General features: G+C 52.0%; 1 protein-coding gene across 3 annotated transcripts; it reads left to right on the forward strand.

Annotated features, from left to right (window-relative positions):
• The first annotated feature begins 580 nt into the window (after positions 1–580).
• Positions 581–11,028, forward strand: Gucd1 (guanylyl cyclase domain containing 1). 3 transcript variants are annotated; one of them, XM_052162985.1, is made up of 7 exons: positions 696–783; positions 3,124–3,236; positions 5,786–5,870; positions 6,597–6,762; positions 7,792–7,883; positions 8,061–8,302; positions 8,930–11,028. In XM_052162985.1, the coding sequence occupies exons 3-7, from the start codon at positions 5,860–5,862 to the stop codon at positions 9,019–9,021; spliced, it is 603 nt and encodes a 200-aa protein (XP_052018945.1). In that variant the 5' UTR covers positions 696–783; positions 3,124–3,236; positions 5,786–5,859; the 3' UTR covers positions 9,022–11,028. The 3 variants fall into 3 exon arrangements, with proteins under 3 accessions (XP_052018944.1, XP_052018943.1, XP_052018945.1); XM_052162983.1 differs by lacking the exon at positions 3,124–3,236 and having other exon boundaries at positions 582–783; XM_052162984.1 differs by lacking the exons at positions 3,124–3,236; positions 8,061–8,302 and having other exon boundaries at positions 581–783.
• The last annotated feature ends 4,080 nt before the right edge of the window (positions 11,029–15,108 follow it).

Here is a 15,108-nt window from a genome sequence, read left to right on the forward strand (position 1 = left end):
GCTAGGGAAACCAGAGCTCTTAGCACTATAGTTCCGGCACTGAAGAGGGCCCGGGGACCGCCGGAAACATCAATCCTCGAGCCCACAAAGGAACATGGTGACTTATGCTTACTGAGTACTGTAGTGACGGATTGGGCGGGATCTGGGCTTGAGCCCAATGCTCTGGGGAGACAGGAAGTGAGGCTTGGAGTAGGAATTAAGCTTTGGATCCGGTCACCGTCAGGTAAGGGACGCACTGAACACTGGGAACTCTTATTACTCATTGTCTAGGTAAGAAGACCTAAAAGGAATGGGGAAAGGAGTCCTTGGAGTCTCGATGAGGCATTTCGAAGGACCAGCGCTTACATCTGAGCCTGCAAAAGAACAGATCTAGCGGAGGGAGAGTGCTAGGTAGTTTGGGGGGAGCCGACGTCGCCGCGGGAAGGACTCTGGGGGCGGGGCTCGGGAAGGGGCGGGGTCACCGGAGCGTTTCAGGGAAGGACCTGCGGGTAGCGGCGTCTGGAAGAGAAGAGGGTGGAAGGGAAGAGGCGTGGCTTATGGAAGGGGCGGGTTTCCAGCGCCCAGACCTGGAAGGGATTAGGCGTGGCTTGAGGCGGCCTGGCCACCGCCTACCCGGCTCTGAACCGCGGTGGCGGCGGCGGAGGAACTCTGCGCTCGCTGGCCGCGCTCGCTGCCCAGCAGAAGTCGCAGCTGCCATCAGCTCCAGGCCGGGGCCATGGGCGCCCTGCGCCACCCGGGTCATGAGGACGGAGGCAGAGGCAGCGGGGCAGCCGCTGGAGCCCGGTCAGTGCCTCTCTTTAAGGGCCTTGCCTTCACCGGGGGAACCGAGGGGGACTCCGCCCTAGAGCCCGGCAGGGTCTGGCCGCGCGCGACCTTGGGTCGTCTGCGGCCTCAGTCTAGCCTTGGAGCTTATAGTGGGTCCAGGCTAGGTGGATATTCCTTCTCATCTCCTGTCCTCCACATACGGTTGATCCTGAGTCTCCCGGGGCTTGGAGCCCAGGGAGTTCTGAGAGCCGTCAAGTGGAAAAGTCCAAGGAGCAAAAAGACACAACCTTGCCCAGAATCGAATAGCCCTGCTTGAAGCACATTGGGTGATCCTGTTCCCCGGGGAACTGTGGAAAGCCTGAGGCCGGGAAAGGGGGTGGGGGTGGGGGGGAGAATGGCCTGAGAGCACTCAGCAAAGGGGCGGGAAAGAGGGGGCAGAGGGGGGGGTAAGAATGTCCTGGGGGCACCCAGCAAAGGGAAGGTCTTTTCTCTGGCTTCCCAAACCCAGCGCTTTTGTCTTGGTACTGTTTTGGTTACTTGCTTATTGCCCCGAGGAAACCCCAGCCCCTTGGCTTACGAAGTGGGGAACAGCAGGAAGTTATAGTGGAGCTTCGCTTAAGGCACAAGAGTTGATGTTAATAAACTAAACCGAGAGGTCATTTCAGGGGAGGGGTCAAAGGGTGTGGAACCCAAACCCTTTAGTGTCAGTTGGAGTGTGGCTTCACGCTCAGCGAGTGGTTCCTTCTGGTTGTAACCTGGAACTGGGCTTGGACCTGTACTGGAATTCCATATTTACTCTTCCAGTTAGCTACCGCTGTGAACTTTGGCTAGATCATTGCCCTTTCTTAGCCTCAGCAGAGAATGGTGCACTTGTGGAGGGCGCTAAGAGGTAGATGCTGTGTCAAAGTGTTTATAGATAACAGAATTAATTTTCATAAATCCCAGCGAAGTAGGCTCCTGCTGTTTTCGGTACCTTTTGAGGTGACCAGACAGGCTGAGAGGGTTAAAGTACCAGGAAGAGTTGACTGTCTTCTTTCTCTTGTGACAACCAGACAGCTGAAGCCAGGGCTTTCTCCAAAGCAGACCCTAGCTCTCAGTTGGAGGACAGTCCTGGCTTAAGGCATCAATATCTGAAGCATTTTGGGGGCTCTGAATGCTAAAGCTGTTATCAGCACAAATACCAAGGCTGCTTCACCCTTATCACCTACCCCCAGAAAGCATCTTCCCTGTGCTAAGTAAGATCAGGATAGTTTAGCAGGGATGTTTGCCTTGTGAGGCCCCAGGATCTAGTGGTTCTAAGGCTGAGTGGAAGAGGAAAGACACACCTGAGTGTCTTAGGACTCTGAGGAGCAACTGTTCTACACCAAAGTTTAGAGGGCACAGCCCAACTAATTAGAAGCAGGGCTCAGGCCCCAGAGTAAGGAGGCAGCCTCCATCAGAGGGTTGTGATCTGGAGGCCTAGAACTAATGGGCACTCCTAGTGACAAGTAGTTATTTCGAAGGGTAGAGCTCTTAAAAGACCAACATTAATCCAAAACCTTTTCACAGCATAAGTGAGTGGTCAGTCTTCTCAGGCTGACCAGGGAGAAAGCAGACGTCCCTTCTATGAGAATGTCGAAGGGCAGAGGGGGCGTGTGTGTGTGTGTGTGTGGCGGGGAGGGGGAGATACAGGATTTGAATAGCAGAGATGCGAAAACAAAACCTGGGTAGCAAACAGCCTGAGAAGGTCAGAGCCATTTACAGCCTCAGTGAGGGTTCTGAAACGGGAAGACACCCATCTTGAGAGTGCCACACCCTGCAGAGAGCTTTCCTCTACCATATTGGGCGAGAACTGTTTTAGTGTGTAAGTCCCCGGAGACTAAGGTTTCTATCACCTCAATAAGTGACTTTTCCCCATTCCTTTTTCCCCCCCAGATTTGTAGCACTGGGGATTGAACCTAAGTCCTGGACAGTGCTAGAGAAGGGCCATCCCCACCCCAGCCTCAAGTTTGATAGTGAGTTAGTACTAAGCATCAGACACTAGGCCAGGAAACAGCCAACAAGACGAGCCAGTTCCCTGGTGTCTCCGTCCATCCGTACAACTGAAAAATTTATGAGCTATAGGAATTTATTTTCTCACAGTTCTGGAGGCTGAGACGTCTAAGATCAAGATGCTGGCTAGTTCAGTACAAGATCCTTCCGTTCCTGCTAGACTCTCTAGATAGGCCTACACGGCAGGAAGAGAGGACAGGGAGAAATGATGTGTCCTCTAACAGCAGAACATGAAAAAGATAAAGAAAAAAAAGGCCATTGGTTGTTAGCTTTCCAAGATTTACTTAATAAAATTTTATGCGTCTTGAGTGTTTTGTCTGCATGCAGGTGCTGAAAGGGACTGGCAGGATCCCCTGAAGTGGAGTTAACAGACAGCTAGCTATAAGACTGTGAGGGTGCTTGGAACTGAATTACGCCTGGGGCCTTTGCAAACGCATCAGGTACTTTTTAACTGCTGAACAAGCTCCAGCCATTTCTTTTTAATTATCAACCCGATAGAATCTATAATGGTGTGGGCATGGAGGCCTAGTAAGGAGCTGTCTAGCTCTGCCTGTGAGGGATTTTCTTACTGGGTTAATTGAGCCTGGGAAGACTCACCCCGACTGTGGGTTGGGCCCCAGACTGATAAAAATGGGGAAGGACAGACGCGTGTATACTCTTTGCTGTCCGTATGATATGACTGGTTGTCTCCAACAGCTGTGACGTCCCAGAAATGATGGGTGTAACCTGGAATTGTGAGCTAAAATAAGCCCTTCCCCCCTAAGTTCTGTTTGTCAGGAGCTGTCATCACTGCAGCTGGAAAGGAGACTAAGGCAGAGCCTGGGTTAGTGTTTCTTGAACTTTCTAAGACCCTCAACTCAGAAACCTCACAATTGGGCCATCACTTCCCCAAAGACCCAATTTCTTTCTTTTATTTGTTTAAAGATTTATTTCTGTTTTGTGTGCCTGAGGGTGTTTTGTTTTGTTTTGTTTTGCTTGTGGGTCTGACTGTATACCATATGTGTGCTCTCTGGTCTCAGAGGACAGAAGAGGATATTAGAGATAGGGTTTGGGGTTGGGTTTGGAGTTTGGTGGGACAGTGGTGGGGTGGGTAGTGGATTATTGCTAAGGTAAGGGATGAGGTTAAGTATAGGGTAGGGGTAGTGCATGTGTGTGTTCCCATGTATATGAGTGCATGTGTATGCATGTATCTGGAAGCCCAAGGTTGACGTCAGGTGTCTTCCTATAGGTTGGGGCAAAGTCTCTTACTCCACCTTGAGTTTGCTGTTTCTCTTAGTCCGCTTAGTTCGCTTGCTCTAGAGACGTCCTGTGTCCATCCTCTCGCTGGGATTGCAGGGCGGTGCGGGCTCTGGGTATCTGAGCTTGGTCATCATGATTGAACTCTTTATCCACTGAGCCATCTGCCCATCCCAAGGACTCTAAGGATTAGAAACGAGAGACGAAACCCCTCTCCCCGCTGTGGGCAGGGATGGAATTTGGGAAGGGGACAGGCAAGATCGAATCTACAAAATGTTCAAAGGTTAGGGGCCTTGGAAAGACTTGGGCTTAGAGGTTCCTGGAGTAAAGACTAGATAAGGTCTTCATTCTGCAGCCATAAGTGTGAACCCAGGTTTAAAGGACTACACCAGAGGGGTGGGGATGACCAGGCTGGGGTTAGGGAAAGCTCTAGAAATGGTGGCCTTTCAGCCAGCCCCTGAAGACACAGGAGAGCAGACGGTAAAGACTCAAGACATCAGACCTCCGGCTAGTGACACACAGAGGGAGTGGTGGGAGAGGGGCTGGCCTGGTAGGCTTTGTACAGAGCTGGGTACCTGGCTCAGGGGAGAGCCTAGAAATCCTCAAAGGGGAATTCTAGTCGACTGGATTTTCAAGTGTCTGTAAGTGGTGGCCAGTATACAGAAGTCCCTCCTGATTGGTTAAGCTCTGGATTCCCCTCTCTCCCTCCTGTGTGTGTGTGTGTGTGTGTGAGAGAGAGAGAGAGAGAGAGAGAGAGAGAGAGAGAGAGAGAGAGAGACCCCTTCCTCTTTAGCCAGATTGGCCTTAAGCTTCTCCTGTCTTAGTCTTGTGATTATAAATTTGTGCCACCGTGGGAAGCTAGACTGAACTTTGTGCAACTCACAGGCTAAGCTCCCACAGGCCACATGTCAGCTTGTCCTCCCTTCAGGGCCTCAGGGAGTGCTGCCTACCTTTGTCATCCGTGCTCTTCTCTCTGAGGCACACCCCATCGCTTTCCTAACCTAAGCTGCTGGATGTCTGCTCTTGGCTACGCACTGGTCTCCACTGCAGCACACGGGCCAGGCTCTTGAAAGATTGGGAATAGTGAAAACTCAATCCAGTGAGAGGAGGATAGTTGCCCAGCCCCTCCCTTCAGTCAGCCAGTGGTACCAGAATGCCTGGGTGTGGCCCTGTCTGTTCCACCTCACAGCTCAGAATGGACAGGCTGAGAGGCTTGCCCAGAGACAGTGTGCTAGCTGGACTTTGGCGGAGCGTCCTGCTCCTCTAGCCTGTGTGACATTTCCTCTCAGTCATGGTCTGTTCATTTACCCACCCTGGAAACCTGAGCCAGGCAGACCTCCTGGGAGGCAGACCTCCTAGGACACTGCTGAGAGGGGCAGCACTTTAGAAGAGTGGGTGTTCGCTTGTGGGAAGCCAAAAGCATCTAGTAAACTGTGTGCAGAGAGCCCCCCTGCCCACCAAGTGTAAGCAGTCATGGCAGAGGCTGATGCTGCCCAGAGTGGGCGGGCACCGGTGACTCGAAGGAGACTGGACCTGCTGGGGCAGCAGCTAACCCTGCTTTGTTGTAAAGTGGGGACCACCATCCAGGAGGATCGTGTGTAGGATTTACTGGCTGTGGTGGGTGTTTAGGAGAACGTGCTGGTAGTGTAAGCAGAGCGAGCTGTGGAAAGGCCCTATAGAGTTTCCGCGGGGGTGGCACTGGTGGGCACCGTGCAGAGCATCTGAGCCCTCACTCCCGTTTCTTTCTTTGCAGGGGACTTTGTGCAGCTGCCGGTGCCTATCATCCAGCAGCTGTACCACTGGGACTGTGGCCTGGCCTGCTCCAGGATGGTGCTTCGGTGAGTGTCCACACCTGCGTGGCTCAGGGGTGAAGCAGGAAGTAGCCTGGGTGGGATCCAGATCTGTGTGGGTCGGCTTTGTCTGAACCCTAGAAGAGGCCCGGCTTCCATTTAGGCCCTGCCATATTCTATGTATTCACTCAGGTGACGCCTGGGAGCTTGGGGCGGTTAAGGACGTCCCAGGTGTGCAGGTTGGGGAGCTGGTGCATCTTCCACCCCTCGGATGTCAGGCCACTGGGATACCGCATAAATATAAGGACCTTGAAAGTTTGAGCCAGGAAGGACTGGTACCTCTTTACCAAGAGTTTTTAACTGGTTGTCTGGAGACCCAGATCATACCCTTTGTATATCTTACATACTAGGCTTCTGGGAATGATAGAGCTTAACAAAATGTCTAGTGCCTGCAATTTTGAAAACCACTTCTGTGATCCAAAGCGCTTCATCTTAGATCCGCAGTCAGTGAAGCCAGAGACAACAGCAGCTTCCCCAGGGTTCACATAGTCTAGAAGGGATGCAAAGACCAAGATGCAGGCCCTTCGCTTCACTCTGGGGGCCAGTGTCCCAGGCTGCCTGAGCCCTGACAGCCTCGGGTCCATGTGGCATGCCATGGGGGTTCGTGATAAAGGATTAGAAGTGTAAGCAGTGACTGTGGCCCTCATAGGTGTGGGGTGACTTGGTCTAGCTTTGCTTCAGGAACAGGCTTGCCCCTTTGCTCCTTGCCCTCAGGTACCTGGGCCGGCTGGACGATAGGGAGTTTGAAAATGCCCTGCAGGAGCTGCAGCTGACCAGGAGCATCTGGACCATCGACCTGGCCTACTTGATGCGCCACTTTGGTGTGAGACACCGCTTCTGTACCCAGACTCTGGGTGTGGACAAGGGTTACAAGAATCAGGTGAGCGGCTGGCCACTGGGTGGGCTGGCCTTCCGGGCTACCCAGGTATCACAGTTATGGGAGAGAGTAGTCAAAGGCTGGCACTCGAGTACATGCCCAGGGGGACAGACTCCAGTGGCAGTGGCAGACGATGACAGACAGGTGGCCCTGAGGTCTAGTCTGTGTGGAGCATCTGCAGGCTGAGTCCTGACCTCTGTCTGCCTTTCTGCATCTTCCTCCACTGTAGGGCAGGTCACAGGTCTCAGGCCGCAGGCCGCAGGCCACAGAGTTTGCTGGTCACGTGACTACCATTGCCTTGTTTTTTTCCTTCTCACCAGGGTAATTGGTGTTCTGGAAGAAGAACATGGATTAGCTTTCTGTCTACTTTTCTGCCTCTCTCTGTTTTCCTCTCTAGAAAAATAAAGCCGTCGTGATGGCTGTGCCAACACACCAGTTTGTTCCGATCCCTCGTAAAGCCAGATCCAGGCTTACCTGCCCTTGAGGCGATCTTGGCCCAGGCGCCAGGGCTTGGCAGAGGAGTCTCTGCCGGCCCTGTTGGCAGAGCGGCTATCACATGGCGGCCAGTGGCAGTCAGCCTAATGCTCAACCTTCCATGCCAGGTAGAGAAGGCAACTAAATCTTAAGACAGAAAAGGGGACCTGGGAACAGAATGTCTTTGGCCTGCCTCCTGGAGCTCCCTCTGGTCACATGAGGCCCCAGCGCCAAGCAGAGTATGTTCTGTGAATCACACTTGGCTACACCGAGCTGTGACTGAGCCGTGCTGCCCGGGGTTACGAGGGCAGCCTTGCCTCCTTGCTCCGTTGCTCTAGGCTCCTGCCCATCTCTCCCAGAGAGTGGCCTGCTCAGTCCTTCTCAGAGAGCTCCTCCGAGGGTCGGCTTCCTTTCTGGGCATGCTGGGTACAGCCACCCGCCCTTCAGTAGGGCTCCTATATGCTCCTTACTCCTGCGTCTATAAACCAGTGTGTGCTTCATCTAAATGGAGTGTGTGCATCCAGAGTGAGTGACTCCAGTCTGTCCTTCTCTCGTCAGTCCTTCTATAGGAAGCACTTTGACACAGAGGAGACCCGAGTGAACCAGCTGTTTGCACAAGCCAAGGCCTGCAAGGTGCAAGTGGAGAAATGGTGAGCCTTCCCAGCCCACTTTCCTGGGTCACGGTGACAAGGCAGGTCATTGCCACCTGCAGGGAGCTCAGGGCTTAGGTCTTGTAACACTGGGGAGTGGGTGTGAACTGGGGCCATCAGTCTGGGATACGGGGATGAGGCCGCACTGGCCCTGGCTGACCTGCCTCCTGCCCACAGCACAGTGAGTGTGCAGGACATCCAAGCACACCTGGCGCAGGGCCATGTGGCTATTGTGTTGGTGAACTCCGGGGTGCTACACTGCGACCTGTGCTCCAGCCCTGTCAAGTACTGCTGCTTCACGCCCAGTGGCCACCGCTGCTTCTGTCGCACCCCCGACTACCAGGGCCACTTCATCGTCCTGCGTGGCTATAACAGGGCTACTGGCTGCATCTTCTATAACAACCCAGCCTACGCTGACCGTGAGTGCCAGGGGCAGGTGGGCCAGGGTGGCCTGTGTTTACTGTCCCCTATGCCCAGACCTCATGGCTTCCTCCCTTTCAAGCTGGTATGGCCGATGTCTGTCTCCAGAGCCCCTGCTCCCCCTGGAGTTCTGTCATCAGGGCTTGGCCCTCGGGTCATACCGACAAACCAGCTGCTGTCCTGGCCACCAGCTCCCTCTCCTCCCACACTCCCAGCTCTGCCTACTGCTCAGCTCCCCGCCTTGATAACTTATGTTCCACAGGCTTCACCTGGGCTTCACCGGCCAAGCTAGAGAGCCTGGCCAGACCTCGCCCTTGTAGACTCCACTGTCCTCATGCCATGGCCTGGAGGAGGACTCCTCTGAGCAGACCAGGACACACGTCCTGGAACACACTTTTTTCTTCCCTTTGGGCCTTGCTTTCTCTATCCACTAACCTGGGAAGGAGTCAGAAGAAAGACTTAACTCATGAAGGCCAGAATGGGCAGGAAGGGTTCCCCAGGGGAGGAGCTGGAGCTGAGAGGTGGCAAGGCAGGTAGAGCCCAGATCCCATGCAGGCCCCCTGAGCACCAGTTGTGGGTATTTACCCCACCCACTGATCCGACTCTGATCTTTCCCACCCCAACAGGAATGTGCAGCACCCGCATCAGTAACTTTGAGGAGGCCAGAACCAGCTACGGCACAGATGAGGACATCCTCTTCGTCTACCTGGACAGCTGACAGCAGGAGGAGCCTGGCATGCCAGGTCTCAGACCCTGTGTTCTGTCTCAGCCAGGCCCACTCAGGATGCCCATGCCCAGGGCTTCTGGGGCCAGGGTTCAGAATTGTAGCCTCAGCCTGTTGGACAGAGCTCTTGGGAGCTCTGTGACTGCTTTGTCCACTAGTATCATCATGTCATCCACCCTAAACACCTCGTAGCTGCTGGAGACAAGTCAAGCATCTAAGGAAGTATCTCTCAAGACCCCAAGTGTGCCTCCAGCTGTGACCAGTGGAAGACCCAAAGTCTTCCTCCAGCTGTGCCCAGAGGAAGACCTCAAGTCTGCCTCCAGCTGTGCCTAGTGGAAGACCCAAAGTCTGCCTCCAGCTGTGCCCAGAGGAAGACCTCAAGTGTGCCTCCAGCTGTGCCCAGAGCAAGACCTCAAGTGTGCCTCCAGCTGGCCTGAGGCAGGAACTCAGGAAGAGAAGTGGGTTTGGGAAGAGTGCATGAAAATCTAAGCCTGTGGCTCTGGGCCACTCTAAGCCCCGTAGTGGATGGCGTCACTGCTCTCTCCTGTCTCCAGTGACTCAGGTCTCTGGGACTGGTTACTAGGATGTTATCACACAGCGTAAGCATACCTCACAGCCACCCTGAGGCTCTCTGACCCCTGGGATGCTGATGCCTTCTTAGCCTCTAGGTACTGTCTGTAGAATGGAAAGGTTTTAGGAGTGAGCAGGGCTGAATAGATGAGAACCGAAGAGAACTTTTTTTTTTTTTTTAGGAAAAGGGAGTTGACAGAGACTCCCCAGAGAGCCCCTGCGTCCACAAGGCCTCCTGGTACCAGCTTGCCTTCCCACAGCAAGATCTGCCCTCTAAGTCTGGGAGCCTTTTGAGGATGGGTGCTAGAGGGTCCGTGAGTCAGACAGGAATAGATACAGGTACTTTGAAACCACTAACCCTTCTTCACATGGGGCACATAGGCCAGTCCAAGTTCTTGGTTAACAAGATGGCCGGTCTGGCCTGGCCAGCAGTCTGCACGCTGAAGCTGCACCAAAGACAGACGAATGGGCCATTTGTAAAGAAAGCAAGGGCCCACTCCTCATGGGCACTCTCTGGTGACGCGTAAAGGGTGCCCCACGGCCGCTCACCGTCACTGTCCTCCAGAGGCCTTGGACTGTCAGTACCAAGGCATGACGTGGCAGAAGCTGCTTCCCCTACCACTAGCTGCCCCCTCATGGTAGTCTGGGGGACAGAGGTGGTCTGTGTTTACAAGGGCAGTCAAGACCAGTCACCCGTGTTACTTGTCAGTGTTAGACGAAGCCTTGGGCTGGAGTGAGGTGCTGTCAGCGAGGCAGCTGCCCTGAGTTTCATTGGTTTCAGTCTGGGCTCGTTTCCCTTGCCTTAATGCTGGGTGGTCAGGGCCCCAAGGAACTCTGGATCTAAGCTCAGGAGCCCCACATAGCAGCTATGGGTATGGGTGTCCTCTGAGGAGGCGCTGACAGAACTGTGAGACTAAGTGATAGGAAGAGGTAAAGCCTTCACAGCAAGTGGATGGGATGAGGCGTGGCACACACCCACGTGAGTGCTCATGGGAAGTGGCCGCCACAGAAGGTGGTCATCTTCATCCTCTAGGACATTTAAAAAATGCTCAGTCCCTGTACCCAGATAATGGCTTCTCAGGGCAAGTCTTAAGTTATCGGGTCCACTTGTCTGTAAGAATAACAAGAAAGCTGCAGTCTTCGAGATCCACCTGCCTGAGGCGGGGCACGAGGCACACTGTGTTATACTGCACGAGCCATGAATTGGGCTGGAGGAAGCCTTGCCATCAGATACTTAGCATAGCATGTAACACTTGGACTTCTCCGCTTCTGGGTAGCCCAGTGTAGGCCCTGAGGCCACATGCAAATTCTAGATGATTCTGATCACTCTAGCCACAGGAGGATGAAAGGGATCTTTTGCATAGCAGAGGATTTTATACATAAATATATTTTGTTTGTAATGAGCCATTCTCAATAAATATCATCACAGTACAGTGGTAGCGCCCTTTGTCCAGCCGTCGTGAAGCCCTGTTAGCCTGCAGAGTCCCTGTCTCCCCAGATCATTGGCTTGACTGCCTGGAACCAGGTCCTTGGAATGCTTGGTGTCTAGTTTTACTGGGACTGGAATTTCATTTTCTGCCTTCCAGGCCTCAGCTAGGCCTTGATGCTGGACAAGGCTGGGATAGACAGAACCTACATATTTCAGAACTCAGACCCGCTCCTGAAGAAGATGGGACCCTTGGCTAAGGTGAGGGAAGGGAGCCTGGGGGTACAGTGGGAGGACACCAACTTTTCTGATTCCTCTGCCCTAGCCTGCAGCCAGATGACAGGTCTCCTAGACTTTCAACATAACCTTCTGACACCTCCGCTAGAGGTGATGATGGATAATCTCAGACAACGTTTAGTTATTCTGGGCTGAGTGAGAGATTCATCAATCCAGTTCCTTCCAGAAGTCCAAGGCAAGCTATCTCCCCAACTCTACCACCAGCAGCAAAAAACAAAACAATCTAGAGCCTTCTTGGACTACCATGCCTCACTGTGCTGTTGGGTCCTTTGTGCGGGCTTCTTTTTAATTACAACGGCATCAGACTTTCTAGAACTGGACTTCCAGATGGTTGGCGCCACCATGGTTGGAGCTGACCTTGGGTCCTCTGGAAGAACAACTTACACCCTTAACTGCTGAGCCAACCCTCCAGCCCTGGTTAATCATTAAAACTGAGTCCCTAGCTGGATATGGTGGTACACGCTGGTGCTCTCAGCACTGAGGCCGAGGCAAGGGGGTTGTGAGGTCAAAGGCCAGCCTTAGAGATGGCTCTTGAAAGCCGCGGGAGTAAAATGGAAGTGGTCTGTACATAGCTACCTGGGGCCAGTGGTATCTCAGCTTTATGTGGTAAAAATCAATCAATCAATCAATCAGTCAATCAATCAGTGGGCAGCTAGCCTCTTAGGGGAGAACACAGCCATACTGAAGACAAAGGCATAGGCCCCAAGGGAGCCTTAACATACTTTCTGCTGCATTACTGATAGCTTGACCAAACTGAAACCGTACCGGTGTCCACCAGCCGTGGTCGTTTACTAAGAGGCAGCCACACCAAACAGAAAGTGGGTGAGTCACTGATTGCTGACAGAACCGGTCGATAGCTCTGGACATAGTATTCCACTTCATTAACTTCATCTTCCCCCTGAATCTCAGGCTGTCGCCAGTGGCCCAGTTTGGTCTGCCACTTAGAAAACCTCAACTGGTATTGAAATTTATTTTTATTTTATCTTTAAATTTTTTTTAAAAAAACATTTTTTAATGTATGGGTGTTTTGCCTGCCATGGGTGTCCATGCACCATTTGTGTGCTTGCTGACTGGTGGATAGGAGGGTCAGGTTTCCTGAAACTGGAATTAGAGACAGTTGTGCGCTGCCATGTAGTTGCTGGGAATCGAACTCTGGTCCTCTGGATGTGCAGCCAGTGCTCTTAACCACGGAGCCATCTCTCCACCCCACCCCCTCAACAACTGGCACTTAAAGACTCTGCTGTTTGGGTTTGTGAATTGGGCAAACTGGCTGTGTTGTTTAAATACATAACGCCCATTCTAAGAGCATGTTTTCCTTTGAACCAGTTGGAATGGGGCTGTTGACCCAGCCTACATAACCAGGATCCTATTTATCACTGGCAACACATCCGTTTTGTGAGCTGGACATACCAGGAATGACTGCCGCCAATCAGAGACTGCCAAGTAGGCCAGTTCTCTTGCAAGCAAAGAGTATGCCTTGTACAAAGCACAGCCCTAAGCTTCTCCAATGTAGTCAGTGACTCTTGGCTCCCAAAGGGTTCTGTTTTGTTGGACAGGGGGTATAAAAGCATCAAGTAGAATGTCCACCTGAGATATATCTCCCATACGCAGAGTCCATGAGAGGACTGGCCCTCTTTTCTTTTAGTGATGATGTCTCCAACAAAGCAAACAGGGTGTAGTCACAGTCTCTGACCACTATTGATACTTTTTAATATTATCGTATTCCAATTTGATCAGCCAGCGCTGATGGAACCACAGGGGCTACTGAACAGATTCACCATCTGCTTTCGGCTTTCTGAGCCATTTACTGTCTGTCAGTGGTGAACTTTTGTCACAGACGTCACTCAACAGTGGCTGACAATCAAGGTATCCACACTTCCTGCTGTCTGTAAGCATCTGGCTCTGCTGAGTACTAGAATGGCTTCCCCCAAAATCAACTGAAAATGGTGTTTGACTTTCTCAGCCAAGAACGATTTACTAGAAATCGCGGGACCCTGTGATGCTGGCAGTCTAGTTTGGGAGACACGTCAGACATGGTCTGCCGTCCATGCCTCAGGATCCTGGGTTCACAGACACGGATCTGGCCATTCATGCAGAAGTCAATTAAAATAGTCATTAAAGGTATGAACAGATTTATGTCAAAACAGTTCTGAGTTATTCCTGAGGGATTACAGATGAATTTTCCCTTCTTATTTATTATCTCACTGCCCACATCTATGAAATGCTGATTTTGGGAAGGACATGCTGATTTATCTTTGGTTGCCACAGTCCCCAGCTGTGACTCCATGCACTCACTAGCTGTTCCCTCGGGCAGTGCACCAGGCACTGGAAGAGTCAGAGCAGAGGCCCAACTCTCAGCTTACAGGCACAGTTTCACAAGACCCTTGGCTCATCCTGGACCAGTGGGTGACCAGGAAGGCTTTCCCCAGCAGGCAGCTGTCCAAGCGGGCAGGTGCTAGCCCTTGGTTCTGGACCGTGGATGCTCTGTGGTGTGAGCATGTGGATGGATGGATAGATGGATGACAAGCGTTGACTAGCTTCCCTCCATCCTGGAGATAGGACTACAGCTCTGGGTCAAGTTCCTGGAGTGAAGAAAACAAGACAAACCCTGAGTTCCCCTGTGTCTCCCTCAAAAACCTGTCTTCTGTGTCTTAAGTCATTTCAGGACTGGGGGGGGGGGGCTGTCCAATGATAAAAGAACTGAAAAGTAGCTTTGCTTGATAGCTCCCTTCTCAAAAGAATTGTGCTAAGCTGGGTATGGCCCCTTGATGCCACCTGCAGTCAGATGAATCTCTAAGTTTGAGGCTAGCCCGATCTACATAACAAATTCCAGGCCTGCCAGGGTTACGAACTAAGACTCTGTTTTTAAATTTAAAAAAGAAAAAAAAAAACTGCAGTAAAATATATTGTCACTCTTCAGGTAAGTTTGGTCTAATTCTGTCCACAGAATTGATTTGTTTGGCCCAAAGCAGGCTCCAGTCACAGTGAACTGTACCCTAGCTTGACGTGTACACAAACTACAGTCTGATCTAAGAGTAAATGCCTTGGTAAACAAGCCACCAGCCAAAGATCTGCCGACTGCTGTGGTCAAGCTTCAGCCAATCATGAGTTGCCAACTAATTGGATCATGCCCATAAGAAGCAAATGGCTAATCACACATGACCATGTATGGCAAAAGCTGGCTGCAGACAGGTTATTTCTTAGAAAAGGGTCTTTGCCCCACTCCCCAACACACACACACACACACACACACACACACACACACACACACGCACGTGTACCATGTGTATATATAACATGATTATGATATAGGGGATTTTAGAACCAGCTAATACTTTCTATGTAGCCAGGCTGGCCTTGAACTTATAGAACTGCCTGCCTCGGGCTCCTGAGTGCCTGGATTAGAGATGGGAGCCACCATTCATGGCCATCTTTTTTGTTTTTAAGATTTTAATTTTATGTGTATGAGTGTCTTGCCTGTGGGTATGCCCCACTTGCAAGCAGGGCCTGTAAAAGTGAAAGAGGGAATTGGATCCCCTGGAACTGGAGTTACCAATGGTTCTTAGCCACTATGTGGGTGCTGGCAACCCAACCCTGGACCTCTTCAAGAGCAGCCAGTGCTCTTAACTGCTGTTCCATCTCTCCAGTTCATGTCCATCTTAATTTTTGAGAGAACATCTCTGGCTAAACTTCCAGTCTTATCAATCAGCTAAACACTCTGACCAGCAAGATCTAGGAGACCTACCTCCTGTCTGTTTCCCTAGCAGAGACTTCAGGTGTGTTACACC

This window comes from Apodemus sylvaticus, chromosome 19, assembly GCF_947179515.1.
Source record: "Apodemus sylvaticus chromosome 19, mApoSyl1.1, whole genome shotgun sequence".
Lineage (NCBI taxonomy): Eukaryota > Metazoa > Chordata > Mammalia > Rodentia > Muridae > Apodemus > Apodemus sylvaticus.